Source organism: Anomalospiza imberbis, chromosome 17, assembly GCF_031753505.1.
Source record: "Anomalospiza imberbis isolate Cuckoo-Finch-1a 21T00152 chromosome 17, ASM3175350v1, whole genome shotgun sequence".
Lineage (NCBI taxonomy): Eukaryota > Metazoa > Chordata > Aves > Passeriformes > Viduidae > Anomalospiza > Anomalospiza imberbis.
The window spans coordinates 489,987-512,186 of NC_089697.1; the positions used below are offsets into that span (position 1 = coordinate 489,987).

The 22,200-nt window shown below is 54.2% G+C and overlaps 1 protein-coding gene across 1 annotated transcript; it reads right to left on the bottom strand.

Annotated features, from left to right (window-relative positions):
* Window positions 1-1,610: 1,610 nt before the first annotated feature.
* Window positions 1,611-21,700, bottom strand: LOC137484405 (centrosome-associated protein CEP250-like). Its single transcript, XM_068208279.1, has 28 exons — window positions 21,686-21,700; window positions 20,691-20,738; window positions 20,309-20,541; window positions 19,717-19,870; window positions 18,212-18,402; window positions 16,779-16,906; window positions 16,432-16,601; window positions 15,511-15,687; window positions 15,198-15,212; window positions 14,761-14,895; window positions 14,341-14,484; window positions 13,598-13,878; window positions 12,685-12,844; window positions 11,865-12,108; window positions 11,083-11,237; window positions 9,769-10,110; window positions 8,921-9,111; window positions 7,495-7,622; window positions 7,147-7,316; window positions 6,226-6,402; window positions 5,913-5,927; window positions 5,485-5,619; window positions 5,065-5,208; window positions 4,322-4,602; window positions 3,409-3,568; window positions 2,529-2,832; window positions 1,747-1,901; window positions 1,611-1,691 (listed from the first exon to the last, which is right to left on the bottom strand). The coding sequence occupies exons 1-28, from the start codon at window positions 21,698-21,700 to the stop codon at window positions 1,611-1,613; spliced, it is 4,533 nt and encodes a 1,510-aa protein (XP_068064380.1).
* Window positions 21,701-22,200: the final 500 nt, after the last annotated feature.

Genomic DNA, 22,200 nt, shown 5'->3' on the forward strand with positions numbered 1-22,200 from the left:
CACGTAACAGCTGTTCCACTTGTGCTCCAACAGCCTGCAGGGTATTTAGAGAGGAGATGATGCCCATATTTCAAACACCACAGAAGCTGTCCCTCAGGAATCTCCATCTCAGGAAGCATCCTCGAAGCACCAGCAGTGCAGCTGCTCTTCAGCCCTCTCAGTACAAAACTCAGCTGGGTTTAGTGCATCCCTCTGCTCACCTGCTCCATTACTTCCCACACCAAATCCAAACCCCCATGTGTTGCATGGGCACAGGAAAAGCAGCTCCCCATGCCTAGCTTTTGGCCTGGAGCAGACTGGAACAGTAAGCTCCAGAGCTGGAGCAGTCTTTCTGGGCGAGCCAGGAAACAATCTGGCAGTCAATGGTCTCTGGCTGGAGCCAGGCAGACAGACAAGGCTGCCTGCTGCAGCCCGGGCTGCTTTACCCAAGCAGGCCTGGACTGACAGGGATAGAGACCCACCTCTTCATGGGAAACAGCACTGGAATAATTCAGGGACCCTGGAGTGGACTGAAGGTCAATGCCAGTGCCTGCCTGGATACCAGACTTTCCCATCAGGATGTACAAGTGTTTCATCAGAGTCCCTTTGGCAATTTCACTTTTCTTCAGTGCAGCACTCAGTACTTGGGTGTTCTCTCTCCATTTCTTCAAAGAAGCAGCCCCATGCTCCAACTCTTCCTGCTCGCCTTCTCTCTCCACTTCCCATTCTTGAGTATTTTCCTTATGATATCTTAACTCATCTGCATGCATTTCATTCTTCTCTTCCACATCTCTCATGTGCTGCTGGTTCAATTCCTGTCCATGCTGCCAAAACAGGGAGAAAAAGGGTCACTCATTCGCCCCCTCGGTTTGCTTTTCAGACCAGATCTGGACTCCTGCTGCAGGGGCAGGCACTGGCTGCCCCTCTCTCTCTGCCCCTCGGGATGCTGCAGACCTTTGCTGGTCTTCCCCCCTTGATACCGCTCCTTCCCTCAGCCTGTCCCAGCTTCCTTTCTGCCCTTCCCCAAGCTCTTGCAGCCCCACTCCAGTGCTCCTCTGGGGAGGAGCTGCCAGAACTGCAGCCAGGATTTCAAGTCCATGCTAAGCAGGATTTAGGCAGTGCCACGAGGATGTGCTCTCCATCAGGGAGGAAGGGAAGAGCAAACACCGCCAGCATTTCCTTCCCTGGGCTTGGGCTGACAGCAGTGGTTTTCCAGCTCTGCTGTGTAGAGTTTCCATGGCTCCATCCCCGAGAGCCCCACTGCCCTCTCTTGGAGCAGCAATGGCCAGATCCCTCTGTCATCCTCTGCTGCCACTCAGGACGAGTTCTCCCCTTGCAGGCACACGTCCTGGTGTGGATCAGCACTTGGCTTTCCTCTCTTCTCTCCCCACTGGCTGCTCTCAGAGGGCCAAGGCCAAACACCTTTCTATTCACAGCAAACTTGGTCTTCTCACCCCTCCTTCCAGATCCAGATATTTAGGAATCTGGACGTGTGTTTGGACACGAGGAATTCCCCAAAGCATGCAATGTCCATAGAGGCAGTGTGGACATTGAGGACTAAAGCTTCTAGGGCACAGAAGCCCAGCATGGAGGAAAATCAGCAGGCTCAGCATTAACTGGCTTTGACATGACTACAACATCTTCTCCTCCTTATTCAGAAGAACGCAGTTGGAGAAGTTTAACTGGAAAAAGGTGCTCCTTAGAACTATTAACTGAATGTGCAAACACAGCTAGGAAATGGCCCTTTGTGGCATCCGCCAATCTCACCAGCACATCCATCCTTTCCTTCTGCAGGCTCTCCAATTTCCTCTGCAGAGATGCCACCTCCTGACGAAGAGTCACAGCCTCTTCCTGCCTTTCACAGGCCTCTTTCTCCAGGGCAGTTTCTCGAGAGGTGTGCTTGACTGCTGCCTCCCACAAATCTGCAGCAGGGAGGGGGAAGGAACAGGAGAAAGGAGAAGGGGAAAAGCAAAGCAAAGGCAAACTGATGTGCATCCTGCAGAGACAACAGCACTGTCTTCTCTGCCTGCCTCAGTGTGCCAGGCCCTGAGCCCACAAGGGCTCCAAATCTGACAGAAATGAAGGAAATTTGCAGGCAGAGAAAAAAGCAGGAATGAAAGGGGCAAGGTTCAGAGGGACAGGAAAGTGTGTTTGCTCTTGGCCTTGTGCAGAGTGAGCAATCCAAGAGAGACAAAGGAGAGGGGATGCCTGTGCAGCCCTGCTCCAGAGAGGCCAGTAGCCTGGAGGCTCTGGCAGGGCCTGGAGTTTGGGGGAATCGAGCTGAGGCATCCTCCTAAAGCTCCTTAGCACAGACACGGCACCTGGAAGGCTCCAGCTGTGCACGGGATCAGCCATGGCACAGCCGGATGGCACTGCCAGCCACAGCATCTTTCTCAAGAAAAAGCTTTCACTGGCACTTGGATGGATAAATCTCCTGCTGGTTGTTTTTCCCCTCTGCCATCTCTGGGCACTTTTCCTCTGCGAGCCATCAGCGAGATCCCCGCAGGTGAGGCAGGATGGGGCAGTGGGTGGGAGAGGAGAAGCTGTACCTTGCTCACTTTGCTCCAGCTGTTTCAGCAGCTCCTGATTGTGGGCTCTGAGATGGTCCCTCTGAGCCTGTGTCTTCCTCAGCTCCAGCTCCACGTCCTTACACTGTATGGCCATGGCCTCTGCTCTTTCCTCAGAGCTCTGGAGCCTCACACGCAGCTCAGACACCTCAGCCTCCAGCACGTCCACAGAGTCCCTCAAAGCCCATTCGCCTGCTCGAGACTCCTCAAACGTCTGCAGCAGCTGCTTCTTTCGAGTTGTTTGGGAAGCCTCCATCTGCAGCACTGTGTCCTGCAGGGCCTGCATCTGGAGGATGGATGCACAGAGCCTCAGGGACAGGGCTGCTCCTGAGGCTGCAGAGTGGGCCGCAGGGAGAGCAGCAAAGAAGAAATGATTTCAGGCAAAAACCATGCCAAAACCAAAAGGCAGAAAAGCAAGGATCCCAAAGGAGACCAATGTAGAGAAAAGAGGGAAAGGGAGGCAATGGGCATCCTTGAGGCTGCAGCTCTGAACAGCAGCTGAGATGGCTGCGCTGGAAGTGCCCTGCCCAGCCTGCCATAGCCACCTCTGTGTCCCCACATTGCTCAGTGCCCGGCACAGGCACCAACTCTGTCTGGGACAACACTGCTAACTGAGGGACACAGAGGCTCCAGAGGAGTCTGCTGCTGCTCCCCTCCCAGATTTCCTGCTGGGAGCCGGGAGAGAACGGTGCAAAACTTGGGCAGCAGACAGCAGATCCAGCCTCGGCCTCAGGGTGCAGCAGCAGCCCCGGGCAGAAGACGGCAGCTGTGCGTGCTGCTGGGAGGGGAAAGAGGTTGGGGCCTCCAAGGCAAAGGTGCTGTTGTGTGTCCCTGGAGAAGAGGATGCCACTGCACAGCTTACCTGGGTGTTGAGCTCCCGCAGTTGTCCAGCGCGGTGAGAAGAGAGCTGCTCTGCCTGCTGAAGAGCAGAGTGATACTGAGACACCTGATAGTTCAGCAGCAGGTTCTGTTTTTCCAGAGTTCTGAGGCGCTGGTTCTTCTCCTCCAGAGACACTATCAGCCTAGAAGGGAAGCAAGCAACTCATTGCTACACGGTATCAGATTATATAAACTCTCAGGACTTGCAGCACCTCAGGGAAAAACTCCTCTGTCTGATGAGTTCTGTCTAAACAACTTGGCTGTTTGTTCTCCCTGCAGTCAAAGCCCAGCATGTGCCTACTCTGCTTTTGGCCCTAAAAGAACAGGGAGTTCCTGCCTACATGCCCTACCTTCTTTTTGAGGTGGGAATGTGAATACAAACCTAACAAAGTCTTGCAATGAAGACGCCCTCCAGGCACCGGGGCACATTTTATGAGGAACCATGCAACAGAGCCGCTCTTGTTGCTGGGCTGCCTCCGAGGGCAATCTGGCCTAGATCAGCAATCAGGGCCTTCAGATGGTTCTGCCCAGAAAAAGCATCAGAGGCCAGGCTGATCCACATCCCAGAGGCTTCAAGTTACAGGACCCAAGGTGGAGCTGATGGATGTATCCAGCTCCTTACAATGCAGCTCGGGCAGTGTCAACACGCCCACCTAAAAACACAATACCCCCTAGAGGGAAAGAGCTACCCCCAAATCCTTTCTCTGCAGAAAAACTCTGTTTGAAGTCTTAAAAGTAAAGAAAATGAAAGACAACATCCAGACAAGGAGAAGTGTCTGCACGGAGAGTTCAGAATCTGCCACTTAGGAAATGCTGCCAGAGCCCCTGGCAGGTGCAAAGAGGGCAAAGAGGGAATCCATTCACCACAATGCAGAGTCCCACAGGCTTTCATTTACCTGGCTTTTTCACTCTCTAGGACATCCACCGAAGCCTGCAATTCTGAATTTTGCTGAGCCACTTCTTCCCAGCGATTCCTTTCCCTCTTCAAGGACTCCACATGCACTTGCAGCTCCTTGTTCAGATTTTCTGCCTCCTCCAGGATCTTCTGGACGTGTTCAACCTCCGACAGCTTCTGCCTGGACTCTTCCTGGGCCTCCCTCACCTCTTGCTGGGCTCTCTGGACAGTCGTTTCCCGGGACTCTCGGGAGGCTGCCAGCTGAGATGTCAACTCTCCCACCTCCAGTCAAAGGGAACAAAGCAGTCAGGGGCTGCAGCCACAGCTTGTCACTGTCAGCCACAGCACAGGCTGAGAGGAAAGGCAAAGGACAACTTTCCATTTCTCCCTGTCCTGAGAGCACCAGATTCACACTGGATATGGACAACTTGTTTCAGTCTCTAAGTGGCCCACCACCAAGGGCACCTGAAAAAGCACCTCCCAAACCAAGGCTGGCAAGGAGAGGCCAGCAGGAATCCATGCTGATGGTTGCTGGCCAACAGCCCAGAGGACTAGCCCAGCTGTCCAGAGCAGCAGCTGAGATTCAGCAGAGCACTGTGTGTCCTACAGAGCAGCTGCCATGGAGCCCCCAGAGCCCGAGACAGCCCCAGGGATCACCCCACCAGCTGCTGCTCTGCCATGGAAAAGCAAGAAGGCCACAGACCCCTCGCTGCATGGCTGCCGTGCCAGTGCTGTTTCACTCACCTGCTTTTGTAGAGCCTCCCTCTGCTCAAGGAGCAGATTCATTTCCTCTTTGAGGCCGTGTAGCTCTTCCTTGTGCCTCCTCTGCACTGCCTGGACTTCACTGCGAGCTTCCTGCAGCTCAGCTTGCAGATTTGCCTTGATGGTCTGGCAACAAAATGCAGAGCAACTTCCTGGGACCTGCCCTCAGGCTCAGCTTGTTCCACGTGCTGCCTCAAAATCCCATTCCTTCAGCTGCTTCTTTTGGCTTCTCTAGCCAGCTCTGCTTCCACTGCAAGCCTTCCTTCCTGGGGCTGAGCTCTGGAGCTTACCAGGCTCTGTGCTCCCAGGGCCTGAAGCAGCCCTTGCCTCCTCAGTCCCAGGAGCTGCCTTTTGTGCCCTTGTCCCTGCCCTGCCCTCTGTTGCCTGCCTACTCACACTTACCTGCCCCTTCTCTTGCAGCTCTTTCACCTCCTGCCTGAGCTGCTGGACCTGCTGGTGGGCTCGGCTGAGCTCTCCCTGAGTCTGGAGCAGTGCCTCTGATAAAGCACTCTTCTCCTTCTGCTCTTCCAGCAGCACCTGCACCGAGGGAAAGAGCAGAGGGTTTCACACTTCTCCTGCAGCATCCATGTGGCAGAGGCAGACTGATGGGCTCACGTGCTCTCACAGCACTCGGCTGCTGCTCCCCTGGGCCACTGCCTGCCCCGGGGCCAACACAGCTTCCCAGGAAGTGACTTAAAACACAGCCCAGAAGACATCTCTGGGTTACTGTTCAGAAATACTCCAGGCAAGTCTTTAAAAAGATTTTTCTCTTGTCAGTGTTGCTGCTGCACCCTCCCCGTTCCCACATAAGAAAAGAGCTACAAACTCACTTTGGCTGTGAACACCTACCAGTACACACCAAAAGGGGAGCGGAAAGAGAACAGCGAAGGTACCCTGAGGTACATCTTAGAACAACAGAGCACAAGAGCAGCACAAAGATCTCAGCTGATAGCTGATGTTTCTGCCTGGCTTCCTATGAGAGGGCTCATTGCTGGTCCCAAAGACAGCCCCGTTCAGCTTTCACCTCCCCCAGTTCAATGTAGAAGACACGGAGGGCATGCTCCACACAGCCCCATGTCCTGCCATCTCCCACAGCTCCAGCCTTGCAAAAAATCACACCAGTTCTCCTCTCTCAGTCATTACCTGTCGCTTGGCATTTTCAAATCTCCTTAGTTCTTCTTGTTGGGCCAGCAGGGTGGCATCTTTCTGCCTCATCTCAAACAGCACCTTCTTGTGCTCCTGCTCTCTCTCTGCCTTCTCTTTTTCCCATTGCTCCAGCGTCTCCTGCATCTCTGCACGGTGCCTTTCGCGCTCACTTGCCTGAGGAGGGGAGGAGAAATTTGCAAGATGAAGTCCCAGGCAAGCTCCCTGCTGAAAAAGGTGAAGCTTCATCCCTCCCACAACCCCCAACCGGAAAAGACAACAGCACTCCAGAAACCGTGTCCTGTCATGGAATTCAAAAGGAGGCTCAGCAGGTGCAAGAATCACAGACTCGTGGAATCTCTTCTGTTGGCAAAGACCTTCCCAAGCGTTGAGTCCAAGTGCTCAGAAAAGGAGGTGTCACCTTCCCTTCCCTGACACCCCAGTCACAAGGACTGAAGGACCAGGGACAAGGGGCCTGTTCCCTTTGCTTCCAGCCCAAAGCTAATCCCTCTGTCCACCATGGAAGCACAGCAAGAAAGGAACCGAGTTCCCACGCCTGCAGCCAGCAGCACTGTTGGCATCTGCTCCATGCCGGCAAGTGCTCCACGCTGGCATCTGCTCCGTGGCAGGTGGGACTCAGGGACAATCCTGCCCTGGGCTGCCACGCTTTGGGTGGGCACTGCCCAACCTGCTCTGGAACTCCTCTTACGCCCTCACTGAAGCTGTGGCTGCATTTACTGTCCCAGCACCATCCTGGGGGCTCTCAGGCACCTCCAAGTCCAAGCTGCTGCCTCTGCTGCCCGGTCCAGCAGCGGGAGGCCTTGGCAGAGGATTGCTGCCCTTTCACACCCTCAGGCTCTGCTTGTGCTAAACCAACCCACAGGGCTGGCTTGGACACTCCAGAAGTGTACTGTCCCCTACCAGGTCTTGCAGGAGCTTCTTTATTTCCAGTTGCTGAGCAGTTCCCTGAAGCCTGAGGCTTTCATGATGCTGCTGCTCTGCCTGCAGGAGCTGTTGAGCTGTGTCTTCCCGTTCCTGCCTCCTGAGAGATCTCTCTGCTTCCAGCTCATCTTGCAGGCACTTCACTTCTCCTACAAACACGACCAACAGCAAGAGTCAGAGTCTTTACTGACTTTACTGACCTCAGGCCCTTTCAGTGCCACCAAGCCCCACCACTCCTCAGAAGCTCTGTGGACAGAGGCAGCTTTACAGGGTGCTTAGTTCTCTAGGCAGGGGCAGCACCACAAACACAGCACACGAGGTTCTCACCTTCTATCACCTCCTTGGCCTGTGTGACTGTGAGCACTTGAGCCTCCAGATGGTTCCTGGTGGTCTCCAGCTGAGATATCTGCTGCTGAGCAGCACTCAGCCTGGATTCCAGGCTCTCCTTTGCTGACCTATGAGTTGCACATACGGAGAGACATGAGTTGCTTGCTCCAGACACCCACAGCTGGGTATTCCAGGACAACGTGGCTCAAGATCCCCACACCTGAGTATGGGAAATGGGCCACGTGGAAACTCGCCCAGGCAAGGCACATTTGTGCCATCTCAACAGCAGAGCAGGGCCCTCTGAGGGACTGCCCAGGCCTTCCCTATGGCCTGACATAGCACAGACAGCCCAGCCCAACTTGGCCTCAACAGCCAAACCTTCAGTTGCTGATCCTGATCTATGACACTGGCTAGCTGTGTCCAAACAGGCTGGGGCGACGAGCAAAAGCCCAGCCTCTGCTCACAGCCCTTCTCTCATCAGCACTTCCAAGCTTCTCTGCAGGGGGACACAACAGACTCTTGTCCTTGCTGACTGCTGACTTTTTAATGCTCTTGATAATGGACATAAAGGTCCATCATCTTCCAGACACCCTGTATTTATGTGGCTTCAGAACTACTTTGCGTGACACGGTAAAATCTCATGGTCATCTCATAGCAGCACTTGTAAAAAATCAGGACGCCCTTTTGTCTGAACAACAACTACCTGAATGCAGAGACTGCAGTTTAAACTCTTGCAAGGTCATGGAGTAGACTTGCCACCTTTATTTTAGTGTTGTGGGCCAAGCAGGCAGTAGCCCGAGGCACTTGTCCTTCTTTACAGAGTGAGAGGGACCATCCAAAGGGAGGTTGGCAGGTTTGGCAGCTGGGTGCCCATCAACAATCAGCAAGAATCCCCAGAGGCTGTTGAGAATTCCAAAGAGCTTTCCCTGCTGCTCTCCAGCCAGCTCTAGGGCCTGTCCCACACTTCTCAAGAGTGTGCTTGGAAGCAGAAAGCCCTCAAGATTTTCAGCAGGAGCCTCTGGCTTCCCCCTGAATGGCAGTGTGCTACTTCCAACGTGCCAAGGTCGGAGCCTGGAATGCTGAAGACGAAGCTTCAGTTCTGAAGATCAGGATCATGTCAAGCTACTTGCTAAGGAATGAGGGACGTTCAATGCCCAGAAGAAGAAACCAAAGCCAAGAGAAACCTGAGGTTTCACTCAGCATCTGCATGGTTTACCTACTACTCTGTTCAGGGCTGGGTGGATTGCTTTGGACTTCCCACAGGAGTGTGCTCGGCAGCACAAACAGGAGCCCAAGAGAGCTTTGCTGGCTTTAGGTGTCAGAAAAAGAACCTTCACATTGTGGCATATTTTTGTTCTTGGGACTCTTCCATATTCTGTCCATGGAATGTAAATAGATCTGAAAAGGTTCTGCTCCCTGCCTTTACCTGGTCTCCTCCAGCTGCCTGGAAAGGTCTTGTTGGAGCCACTCCATGGCTGCCAGTCGGCCCTCAAGGTCAGCCTTCTGGCCCAGCAGCTCCTGCTCTCGGCACACCTGGGCCAGTGCGTGCCCTTGGCCAGAGGATTCCGGGCCCAGCTGCTCCAGAGAGCAGCTCGATGAATCTTGCTCCTGGGAAACCTGGAAGTGGGACAAGGTACAGCTCGAGCCCTTCCTCGGGAGGCCTGTGCAGAGCCAGCCAGTGGCACCTCACAGGCAGCCAGAGGACAAGGAGCACCTGTGCTCTGGGCTCAAAGTTTCACAGCATCTGCCCTATGCAGCTCTGATAGCCGGGGCTGCCAAAAGCCTCTGGCACTGTTACCTTGGAAGTGCTGTGTCAGGCCCTGCTGGCTTGCCTGGGACCAGACAGCTCCTTCCCAACAAACATCCCCACTCCAAACTCCGTGTTGTCACCCAAAAATACTGCATCTTCTACAACTGGCAATACCATTTACTCTAAGCACCAGGAGTGCAGCTGATTTTCAGCCATTGGTCCACTTTAGTCCATCACTCAGTTTAGTCCATCCCTCTGCTCACCTGCTGCATTACTTCCCACACCAAATCCAAAGCCCCATTTGTTGCATGGGCACAGGAAAAGCAGCTCCCCATGCCCAGCTTTTGGCCTGGAGCAGATTGGAACAGTAAGCTCCAGAGCTGGAGCAGTCTTTCTGGGCGAGCCAGGAAACAATCTGGCAGTCAATGGTCTCTGGCTGGAGCCAGGCAGACAGACAAGGCTGCCTGCTGCAGCCCGGGCTGCTTTACCCAAGCAGGCCTGGACTGACAGGGATAGAGACCCACCTCCTCATGGGAAACAGCACTGGAATAATTCAGGGACCCTGGAGTGGACTGAAGGTCAATGCCAGTGCCTTCCTGGATACCAGACTTTCCCATCAGGATGTACAAGTGTTTCATCAGAGTCCCTTTGGCAATTTCACTTTTCTTCAGTGCAGCACTCAGTACTTGGGTGTTCTCTCTCCATTTCTTCAAAGAAGCAGCCCCATGCTCCAACTCTTCCTGCTCGCCTTCTCTCTCCACTTCCCATTCTTGAGTATTTTCCTTATGATATCTTAACTCATCTGCATGCATTTCATTCTTCTCTTCCACATCTCTCATGTGCTGCTGGTTCAATTCCTGTCCATGCTGCCAAAACAGGGAGAAAAAGGGTCACTCATTCACCCCCTCGGTTTGCTTTTCAGACCAGATCTGGACTCCTGCTGCAGGGGCAGGCACTGGCTGCCCCTCTCTCTCTGCCCCTCGGGATGCTGCAGACCTTTGCTGGTCTTCCCCCCTTGATACCGCTCCTTCCCTCAGCCTGTCCCAGCTTCCTTTCTGCCCTTCCCCAAGCTCTTGCAGCCCCACTCCAGTGCTCCTCTGGGGAGGAGCTGCCAGAACTGCAGCCAGGATTTCAAGTCCATGCTAAGCAGGATTTAGGCAGTGCCACGAGGATGTGCTCTCCATCAGGGAGGAAGGGAAGAGCAAACACCGCCAGCATTTCCTTCCCTGGGCTTGGGCTGACAGCAGTGGTTTTCCAGCTCTGCTGTGTAGAGTTTCCATGGCTCCATCCCCGAGAGCCCCACTGCCCTCTCTTGGAGCAGCAATGGCCAGATCCCTCTGTCATCCTCTGCTGCCACTCAGGACGAGTTCTCCCCTTGCAGGCACACGTCCTGGTGTGGATCAGCACTTGGCTTTCCTCTCTTCTCTCCCCACTGGCTGCTCTCAGATGGCCAAGGCCAAACACCTTTCTATTCACAGCAAACTTGGTCTTCTCACCCCTCCTTCCAGATCCAGATATTTAGGAATCTGGACGTGGGTTTGGACACGAGGAATTCCCCAAAGCATGCAATGTCCATAGAGGCAGTGTGGACATTGAGGACTAAAGCTTCTAGGGCACAGAAGCCCAGCATGGAGGAAAATCAGCAGGCTCAGCATTAACTGGCTTTGACATGACTACAACATCTTCTCTGGCTTTGACATGACTACAACATCTTCTCCTCCTTATTCAGAAGAACGCAGTTGGAGAAGTTTAACTGGAAAAAGGTGCTCCTTAGAACTATTAACTGAATGTGCAAACACAGCTAGGAAATGGCCCTTTGTGGCATCTGCCAATCTCACCAGCACATCCATCCTTTCCTTCTGCAGGCTCTCCAATTTCCTCTGCAGAGATGCCACCTCCTGACGAAGAGTCACAGCCTCTTCCTGCCTTTCACAGGCCTCTTTCTCCAGGGCAGTTTCTCGAGAGGTGTGCTTGACTGCTGCCTCCCACAAATCTGCAGCAGGGAGGGGGAAGGAACAGGAGAAAGGAGAAGGGGAAAAGCAAAGCAAAGGCAAACTGATGTGCATCCTGCAGAGACAACAGCAGTGTCTTCTCTGCCTGCCTGAGTTTGTCAGGCCCTGAGCCCACAAGGGCTCCAAAGCTGACAGAAATGAAGGAAATTTGCAGGCAGAGAAAAAAGCAGGAATGAAAGGGGAAATGTTCAGAGGGATGGGAAAGTGTGTTTGCTCTAGGCCTTGTGCAGAGTGAGCAATCCAAGAGAGACAAAGGAGAGGGGATGCCTGTGCAGCTCTGCTCCAGAGAGGCCAGTAGCCTGGAGGCTCTGGCAGGGCCTGGAGTTTGGGGGAATCGAGCTAAAGCATCCAGCTACAGCTCCTCAGCACAGACACGGCACCTGGAAGGCTCCAGCTGTGCACGGGATCAGCCATGGCACAGCCGGATGGCACTGCCAGCCACAGCATCTTTCTCAAAAAAAAGCTTTCACTGGCACTTGGATGGATAAATCTCCTGCTGGTTGTTTTTCCCCTCTGCCATCTCTGGGCACTTTTCCTCTGCGAGCCATCAGCGAGATCCCCGCAGGTGAGGCAGGATGGGGCAGTGAGTGGGAGAGGAGAAGCTGTACCTTGCTCACTTTGCTCCAGCTGTTTCAGCAGCTCCTGATTGTGGGCTCTGAGATGGTCCCTCTGAGCCTGTGTCTTCCTCAGCTCCAGCTCCACGTCCTTACACTGTATGGCCATGGCCTCTGCTCTTTCCTCAGAGCTCTGGAGCCTCACACGCAGCTCAGACACCTCAGTTTCCAGCAGCTGCTTCTCTTGAGTTGCCTGGTGAGCTGTCTGCTCTATCTCTGCCAGCAGCTTGGCCTGGATCTGGAAGATGGATGCACAGAGCCTCAGGGACAGGGCTGCTCCTGAGGCTGCAGAGTGGGCCGCAGGGAGAGCAGCAAAGAAGAAATGATTTCAGGCAAAAACCATGCCAAAACCAAAAGGCAGAAAAGCAAGGATTCCAAAGGAGACCAATGTAGAGAAAAGAGGGAAAGGGAGGCAATGGGCATCCTTGAGGCTGCAGCTCTGAACAGCAGCTGAGATGGCTGCGCTGGAAGTGCCCTGCCCAGCCTGCCATAGCCACCTCTGTGTCCCCACATTGCTCAGTGCCCGGCACAGGCACCAACTCTGTCTGGGACAACACTGCTAACTGAGGGACACAGAGGCTCCAGAGGAGTCTGCTGCTGCTCCCCTCCCAGATTTCCTGCTGGGAGCCGGGAGAGAACGGTGCAAAACTTGGGCAGCAGACAGCAGATCCAGCCTCGGCCTCAGGGTGCAGCAGCAGCCCCGGGCAGAAGACGGCAGCTGTGCGTGCTGCTGGGAGGGGAAAGAGGTTGGGGCCTCCAAGGCAAAGGTGCTGTTGTGTGTCCCTGGAGAAGAGGATGCCACTGCACAGCTTACCTGGGTGTTGAGCTCCTGCCTTTGTCTTCTATGCTCAGAACAGAGCTGCTCTGCCTGCTTAAGAGCAGAAAATAACCGAGATACGCGATTGTTCAGCAGCAGGTTCTGTTTTTCCAGAGTTCTGAGGCGCTGGTTCTTCTCCTCCAGAGACACTATCAGCCTAGAAGGGAAGCAAGCAACTCATTGCTACACGGTATCAGATTTTATAAACTCTCAGGACTTGCAGCACCTCAGGGAAAAACTCCTCTGTCTGATGAGGTCTGTCTAAACAACTTGGCTGTTTGTTCTCCCTGCAGTCAAAGCCCAGCATGTGCCTACTCTGCTTTTGGCCCTGAAAGAACAGGGAGTTCCTGCCTACTTGCCCTACCTTCTTTTTGAGGTGGGAATGTGAATACAAACCTAACAAAGTCTTGCAATGAAGACGCCCTCCAGGCACCGGGGCCCATTTTATGAGGAACCATGCAACAGAGCCGCTCTTGTTGCTGGGCTGCCTCCGAGGGCAATCTGGCCTAGATCAGCAATCAGGGCCTTCAGATGGTTCTGCCCAGAAAAAGCATCAGAGGCCAGGCTGATCCACATCCCAGAGGCTTCAAGTTACAGGACCCAAGGTGGAGCTGATGGATGTATCCAGCTCCTTACAATGCAGCTCGGGCAGTGTCAACACACCCACCTAAAAACACAATACCCCCTAGAGGGAAAGAGCTACCCCCAAATCCTTTCTCTGCAGAAAAACTCTGTTTGAAGTCTTAAAAGTAAAGAAAATGAAAGACAACATCCAGACAAGGAGAAGTGTCTGCACGGAGAGTTCAGAATCTGCCACTTAGGAAATGCTGCCAGAGCCCCTGGCAGGTGCAAAGAGGGCAAAGAGGGAATCCATTCACCACAATGCAGAGTCCCACAGGCTTTCATTTACCTGGCTTTTTCACTCTCTAGGACATCCACCGAAGCCTGCAATTCTGAATTTTGCTGAGCCACTTCTTCCCAGCGATTCCTTTCCCTCTTCAAGGACTCCACATGCACTTGCAGCTCCTTGTTCAGATTTTCTGCCTCCTCCAGGATCTTCTGGACGTGTTCAACCTCCGACAGCTTCTGCCTGGACTCTTCCTGGGCCTCCCTCACCTCTTGCTGGGCTCTCTGGACAGTCGTTTCCCGGGACTCTCGGGAGGCTGCCAGCTGAGATGTCAACTCTCCCACCTCCAGTCAAAGGGAACAAAGCAGTCAGGGGCTGCAGCCACAGCTTGTCACTGTCAGCCACAGCACAGGCTGAGAGGAAAGGCAAAGGACGACTTTCCATTTCTCCCTGTCCTGAGAGCACCAGATTCACACTGGATATGGACAACTTGTTTCAGTCTCTAAGAGGCCCACCACCAAGGGCACCTGAAAAAGCACCTCCCAAACCAAGGCTGGCAAGGAGAGGCCAGCAGGAATCCATGCTGATGGTTGCTGGCCAACAGCCCAGAGGACTAGCCCAGCTGTCCAGAGCAGCAGCTGAGATTCAGCAGAGCACTGTGTGTCCTACAGAGCAGCTGCCATGGAGCCCCCAGAGCCCGAGACAGCCCCAGGGATCACCCCACCAGCTGCTGCTCTGCCATGGAAAAGCAAGAAGGCCACAGACCCCTCGCTGCATGGCTGCCATGCCAGTGCTGTTTCACTCACCTGCTTTTGTAGAGCCTCCCTCTGCTCAAGGAGCAGATTCATTTCCTCTTTGAGGCCGTGTAGCTCTTCCTTGTGCCTCCTCTGCACTGCCTGGACTTCACTGCGAGCTTCCTGCAGCTCAGCTTGCAGATTTGCCTTGATGGTCTGGCAACAAAATGCAGAGCAACTTCCTGGGACCTGCCCTCAGGCTCAGCTTGTTCCACGTGCTGCCTCAAAATCCCATTCCTTCAGCTGCTTCTTTTGGCTTCTCTAGCCAGCTCTGCTTCCACTGCAAGCCTTCCTTCCTGGGGCTGAGCTCTGGAGCTTACTAGGCTCTGTGCTCCCAGGGCCTGAAGCAGCCCTTGCCTCCTCAGTCCCAGGAGCTGCCTTTTGTGCCCTTGTCCCTGCCCTGCCCTCTGTTGCCTGCCTACTCACACTTACCTGCCCCTTCTCTTGCAGCTCTTTCACCTCCTGCCTGAGCTGCTGGACCTGCTGGTGGGCTCGGCTGAGCTCTCCCTGAGTCTGGAGCAGTGCCTCTGATAAAGCACTCTTCTCCTTCTGCTCTTCCAGCAGCACCTGCACCGAAGGAAAGAGCAGAGGGCTTCACACTTCTCCTGCAGCATCCATGTGGCAGAGGCAAAGACTGATGGGCTCGCGTGCTCTCACAGCACTCGGCTGCTGCTCCCCTGGGCCACTGCCTGCCCCGGGGCCAACACAGCTTCCCAGGAAGTGACTTAAAACACAGCCCAGAAGACATCTCTGGGTTACTGTTCAGAAATACTCCAGGCAAGTCTTTAAAAAGATTTTTCTCTTGTCAATGTTGCTGCTGCACCCCCCTCACCCCCCGTTTCCACATAAGAAAAGAGCTACAAACTCACTTTGGCTGTGAACACCTACCAGTACACACCAAAAGGGGAGCGGAAAGAGAACAGCGAAGGTACCCTGAGGTACATCTTAGAACAACAGAGCACAAGAGCAGCACAAAGATCTCAGCTGATAGCTGATGTTTCTGCCTGGCTTCCTATGAGAGGGCTCATTGCTGGTCCCAAAGACAGCCCCGTTCAGCTTTCACCTCCCCCAGTTCAATGTAGAAGACACGGAGGGCATGCTCCACACAGCCCCATGTCCTGCCATCTCCCACAGCTCCAGCCTTGCAAAAAATCACACCAGTTCTCCTCTCTCAGTCATTACCTGTCGCTTGGCATTTTCAAATCTCCTTAGTTCTTCTTGTTGGGCCAGCAGGGTGGCATCTTTCTGCCTCATCTCAAACAGCACCTTCTTGTGCTCCTGCTCTCTCTCTGCCTTCTCTTTTTCCCATTGCTCCAGCGTCTCCTGCATCTCTGCACGGTGCCTTTCGCGCTCACTTGCCTGAGGAGGGGAGGAGAAATTTGCAAGATGAAGTCCCAGGCAAGCTCCCTGCTGAAAAAGGTGAAGCTTCATCCCTCCCACAACCCCCAACCGGAAAAGGCAACAGCACTCCAGAAACCGTGTCCTGTCATGGAATTCAAAAGGAGGCTCAGCAGGTGCAAGAATCACAGACTCGTGGAATCTCTTCTGTTGGCAAAGACCTTCCCAAGCGTTGAGTCCAAGTGCTCAGAAAAGGAGGTGTCACCTTCCCTTCCCTGACACCCCAGTCACAAGGACTGAAGGACCAGGGACAAGGGGCCTGTTCCCTTTGCTTCCAGCCCAAAGCTAATCCCTCTGTCCACCATGGAAGCACAGCAAGAAAGGAACCGAGTTCCCACGCCTGCAGCCAGCAGCACTGTTGGCATCTGCTCCATGCCGGCAAGTGCTCCACGCTGGCATCTGCTCCGTGCCAGGTGGGACTCAGGGACAATCCTGCCCTGGGCTGCCACGCTTTGGGTGGGCACTGCCCAACCTGCTCTGGAACTCCTCTTACGCCCTCACTGAAGCTGTGGCTGCATTTACTGTCCCAGCACCATCCTGGGGGCTCTCAGGCACCTCCAAGTCCAAGCTGCTGCCTCTGCTGCCCGGTCCAGCAGCGGGAGGCCTTGGCAGAGGATTGCTGCCCTTTCACACCCTCAGGCTCTGCTTGTGCTAAACCAACCCACAGGGCTGGCTTGGACACTCCAGAAGTGTACTGTCCCCTACCAGGTCTTGCAGGAGCTTCTTTATTTCCAGTTGCTGAGCAGTTCCCTGAAGCCTGAGGCCTTTGTGATGCTGCTGCTCTGCCTGCAGGAGCTGTTGAGCTGTGTCTTCCCGTTCCTGCCTCCTGAGAGATCTCTCTGCTTCCAGCTCATCTTGCAGGCACTTCACTTCTCCTACAAACACGACCAACAGCAAGAGTCAGAGTCTTTACTGACTTTACTGACCTCAGGCCCTTTCAGTGCCACCAGCCCCACCACTTCTCAGAAGCTCTGTGGACAGAGGCAGCTTTACAGGGTGCTTAGTTCTCTAGGCAGGGGCAGCACCACAAACAAAGCACACGAGGTTCTCACCTTCTATCACCTCCTTGGCCTGTGTGACTGTGAGCACTTGAGCCTCCAGATGGTTCCTGGTGGTCTCCAGCTGAGATATCTGCTGCTGAGCAGCAATCAGCCTGGATTCCAGGCTCTCCTTTGCTGACCTATGAGTTGCACATACGGAGAGACATGAGTTGCTTGCTCCAGACACCCACAGCCGGGTATTCCAGGACGACGTGGCTCAAGATCCCCACACCTGAGTATGGGAAATGGGCCACGTGGAAATTCGCCCAGGCAAGGCACATTTGTGCCATCTCAACAGCAGAGCAGGGCCCTCTGAGGGACTGCCCAGGCCTTCCCTATGGCCTGGCATAGCACAGACAGCCCAGCCCAACTTGGCCTCAACAGCCAAACCTTCAGTTGCTGATCCTGACCTATGACACTGGCTAGCTGTGTCCAAACAGGCTGGGGCGACGAGCAAAAGCCCAGCCTCTGCTCACAGCCCTTCTCTCATCAGCACTTCCAAGCTTCTCTGCAGGGGGACACAACAGACTCTTGTCCTTGCTGACTGCTGACTTTTTAATGCTCTTGATAATGGACATAAAGGTCCATCATCTTCCAGACACCCTGTATTTATGTGGCTTCAGAACTACTTTGCGTGACACAGTAAAATCTCATGGTCATCTCATAGCAGCACTTGTAAAAAATCAGGACACCCTTTTGTCTGAACAACAACTACCTGAATGCAGGGACTGCAGTTTAAACTCTTGCAAGGTCATGGAGTAGACTTGCCACCTTTATTTTAGTGTTGCGGGGCAAGCAGGCAGTAGCCCGAGGCACTTGTCCTTCTTTACAGAGTGAGAGGGACCATCCAAAGGGAGGTTGGCAGGTTTGGCAGCTGGGTGCCCATCAACAATCAGCAAGAATCCCCAGAGGCTGTTGAGAATTCCAAAGAGCTTTCCCTGCTGCTCTCCAGCCAGCTCTAGGGCCTGTCCCACACTTCTCAAGAGTGTGCTTGGAAGCAGAAAGCCCTCAAGATTTTCAGCAGGAGCCTCTGGCTTCCCCCTGAATGGCAGTGTGCTACCCCCAACGTGCCAAGGTCGGAGCCTGGAATGCTGAAGACGAAGCTTCAGTTCTGAAGATCAGGATCATGTCAAGCTACTTGGTAAGGAATGAGGGACGTTCAATGCCCAGAAGAAGAAACCAAAGCCAAGAGAAACCTGAGGTTTCACTCAGCATCTGCATGGTTTACCTACTACTCAGTTCAGGGCTGGGTGGATTGCTTTGGACTTCCCACAGGAGTGTGCTCGGCAGCACAAACAGGAGCCCAAGGCTCACGAGAGCTTTGCTGGCTTTAGGTGTCAGAAAAAGAACCTTCACATTGTGGCATATTTTTGTTCTTGGGACTCTTCCATATTCTGTCCATGGAATGTAAATAGATCTGAAAAGGTTCTGCTCCCTGCCTTTACCTGGTCTCCTCCAGCTGCCTGGAAAGGTCTTGTTGGAGCCACTCCATGGCTGCCAGTCGGCCCTCAAGGTCAGCCTTCTGGCCCAGCAGCTCCTGCTCTCGGCACACCTGGGCCAGTGCGTGCCCTTGGCCAGAGGATTCCGGGCCCAGCTGCTCCAGAGAGCAGCTCGATGAATCTTGCTCCTGGGAAACCTGGAAGTGGGACAAGGTACAGCTCGAGCCCTTCCTCGGGAGCCCTGTGCAGAGCCAGCCAGTGGCACCTCACAGGCAGCCAGAGGACAAGGAGCACCTGTGCTCTGGGCTCAAAGTTTCACAGCATCTGCCCTATGCAGCTCTGATAGCCGGGGCTGCCAAAAGCCTCTGGCACTGTTACCTTGGAAGTGCTGTGTCAGGCCCTGCTGGCTTGCCTGGGACCAGACAGCTCCTTCCCAACAAACATCCCCACTCCAAACTCCGTGTTGTCACCCAAAAATACTGCATCTTCTGCAACTGCCACTTGGGAAACACAATTATTATCTGGATATATTTCATTGCTGGACATTTTCAGGAAGATTTGTGAAAACAAATTTGCTTGCTGAATCAAGGGGAAATATACAGGATTTCCCCCTGCCACAACAAAACTCTCGTCTAAGTTTCTCCTCCTCACATATTCTACGCAGCTCTCTGCAAGGAGAGGATGCCTCGCCGGGAAATGGCTCTTGTGCTGAGCAGACATTTTGTGACTTGTGGACGCCTGCCTGATGTGGCCAAATCAGAACGTCTGCTGTGCATTTGCCCAACCTATCACATTCCCCAGAACTGAGACTGTCTGACAGAGACCATCAGAAACAAAGCCTTCTCTTGCAGCTATCCTGTAACACCCAATCTAAACCTCCTCTGGCACAGCTTGGGGCTGTTTCCTCTTGTCCTGTCCCTTGTTCCCTGGGAGCAGAGCCTGACCCTCACCTGGCTGCAGCTTCCTGTCACAGAGAGCTGTAGAAGGCAAGAAGGTGCCCCCTGAGCCTCCTTTTCTCCAGGCTGAGCCCCCCCAGCTCCCTCAGCTGCTCCTGGTCACACCTGTGCTCCAGACCCTTCCCCAGCTCCGATCCCCGTTTTAGAGGCTCTGTGGCTGCCCAAAGCAACACATTTTGCAGAAGCATGCAACACTTTGCTGATGAACACGCATATCCCTGGCTCATAAACGCATGTGCCGTCTTGAGCCAGGTGTGCACAGCAGTGTGCCCATCTTCTCCTGCCAGCAACAGCATCTGGGCTGATCTGGCTGCCACAACTCCCCCTCCCACAGGTGCTGCCGAGCAATAAGGTGTTCAGAGCCGTGCTAACATCATCCCTCTCCTGCTGCAGCAGATCCCTCTGAAGCTGCAATTCCTCCAATGACTGCCTCTTGACTTCCAGCTCGCTCTGCAACAATGGGTCTTCTCCCTCGAGTGCAGCCAAGTCCTCCAGTGTAGAAGAAGGGGCAAGACGAGTTTTCAAGGGAAAACCAGTCTCATTTCCAAAACCAACCTCCATCCTGTCCTGCTGCTCTGCCTGTTCGGCCTGGGCTGATGCTTCCTTCCGCTGCTTGGTGTTCTTCAGATGCAGACACAAGGCTCCTGTCTCCGGGATTCCAGTGCATTGCAGCAGCATTTCCCTGGACTTCTCAAGGTTTGCACAGTCACTGCAGAGACAAGGCTCAGTCAGAAGAATCAAGAGGCCTGAAGAGTCAGCAATGCCATTTTCAGCTCTCCAGGATGGAGCTGGGGGCAGTGGGCTAAGGAAGACCTTGCTCTTTCCCTCCCAGGAAAATCCTCCAGAGGCTGCCTTCTTTCAGTGAGAAGCTATGGCTGGGCAGGGGCACTTAAAGAACAGAATTCAGGGAAGCAGCACGGCGAGAAGGAGTCTCCTATTCCAACATGGCTCTGCAGCTCCCAGACAGCCTTGGGAGTCACAGAAGAGCATGGAAAAACCAGACAGGACGATGCTCGAGGGCCACACTGAGGACTACACATGGTAGGCAGGTGACTTCTTCACCAGGGACTCCTCTGAACTCCCCGGCCTGGAAGCAGATTGTTTCTGGAATGCAGGAGGAGGAGGAGGAGGAGGAGGAAAGACTCACCTACTGATTTCTTCTAGCAGAGAGTCTATCAGCTGGCAGCGGCTTCTGATCCTCTGAGTTCTCTCCTCCATTTGATCAAAATGCCGCTGCATGCGCCCCCAGTTCTCTGTAGCTTCCCGAACCAATTCAAAAGGATGCTGTTCATCAGTGGATGTCAGAGTCGAGAGGATGTTCCCAGGATTGTCGGTGCAGATGATGGAATTGGCCATGCTGTCACTGTCGCCTACCAGCGCCTGAAAGCCCACATCCAGCTGTTAGTCAGGTGTTCTGTTCCCATTCCAAAGCAGCACTGAGATACCTCTTTTCTGATCCCACAAGAACCAGCATCCATTCATGGAGAACCAGTTTCAAAATGCCAGCCAGCTCAGCACACTTTACTCACCTCAGGGGCTCCGGAGGAACGTCCCTGCTGAGAAAGCCCTCGAGCTCCCTGCAAGAGCACGGGGAAGAGCACACTCAGACTGCATGGCTGCCCCTGAGGCAGTCGCCTCTGAGTGCCTCCCAGCCTGTCCCAGAGCACAGCAATTCCAGCTGAGCTCTTCCTCCCCTCCTTGGGAATATTTTCAGCCCAGTAGTTTGACAGCAGCAGAAATGAACATGCTGGAAGGTGTTTCATCACTTCTAAGAGCACCAGAAGGGGAGTTGCCCAGAGCCCCAGCCAGTCTGGCCTTGAACACTCCCAGGGATCCAGGGGCAGCCACAGCTTCTCTGGGAAACCTCAAGCCTGGGTGCCAGGGCCTCAGCACCCTCAGAGGGCAGAACTCCCTCCCAATATCCCATCCATCCCTGCCCTGTCTTGGTGGGAAGCTTTTGTCATTTGTCCTGTCCCTGCAGGCCTCTGGCTTAAGTCCATCTCCAGCTCTCATGCAGCCCTTTCATGCATTGGAAGGGGCTCTAAGGTCACCCTGGAACCTTCTCCAGGCTGGACAACCCCAACTCTTGCATCCTTTTCCCTTGCCACTGGTGCTCCAGCCCTTGGAGCATCTTCCTATCATGCTTGTGACCTCCTCTGGGCCACTAGGGATCATTTCAGAGATGTCTGGGAGAAACTCATTCTGGACTCTGGGAAGCACTGAGGCTGTGCTGTAATTTGGGTGAGGGGAAGGCAATGAAAAGCTGCTCCCTTGTTTGTGCCCACAGCCTCCAGTGGGACAAGGATGGAGGAGGAGATGTGGCTGTGCTCTGGGATGGCCAGGAGCCACCCATTCCCTCCCACACCTGTCCCCACAGCGAGCACCAAAGCTGCTGCCAGCTCCGGAACAGCCAACTGTTAATCCCTTGCTATTGCCAAAGGGAACTGTTCCCCGAGGCCCAGCCCAGGCCCTCCCAGGTCCCTGCTGGGCTTGGCACAAGGAGAGCAGTGGCTTTCTCACTCACCCGCCGGGTCTCCATCCTCCCCTTGGCACGAGCAGAGAGTAAACAGCAATGCCCAAAGGCCCTTGGCCCTAGCAGGGTCTAAACCCCAATATCCAAAGGCCCTTGGCCTTAGCAGGGTCTAAACCCCAATATCCAAAGGCCCTTGGCCTTTGCAGGGTCTAAACCCCAATATCCAAAGGTTCTTGGCCTTTGCAGGGTCAATAGCACACAATCCACGTGCCCTTGGCCTTTGCAAAGTCCAAGCCCCAGAGCTCATGAGCTGTTGACAGCTCCAGGGTCCAAACCCCAATAGCCAGGAGCTGTTGGTTGTCGCCAGGGTCTAAGCCCCAACATTCCATGGCCTTTGTGACAGTTCTCGGGCTCCAACCCCCAACATTCCATGGCCTTTGTGACAGTTGTCAGGCTCCAACTCCCAACATTCCATGGCCTTTGTGACAGTTCTCAGGCTCCAACTCCCAACATTCCATGGCCTTTGTGACAGTTGTCAGGCTCCAACTCCCAACATTCCATGGCCT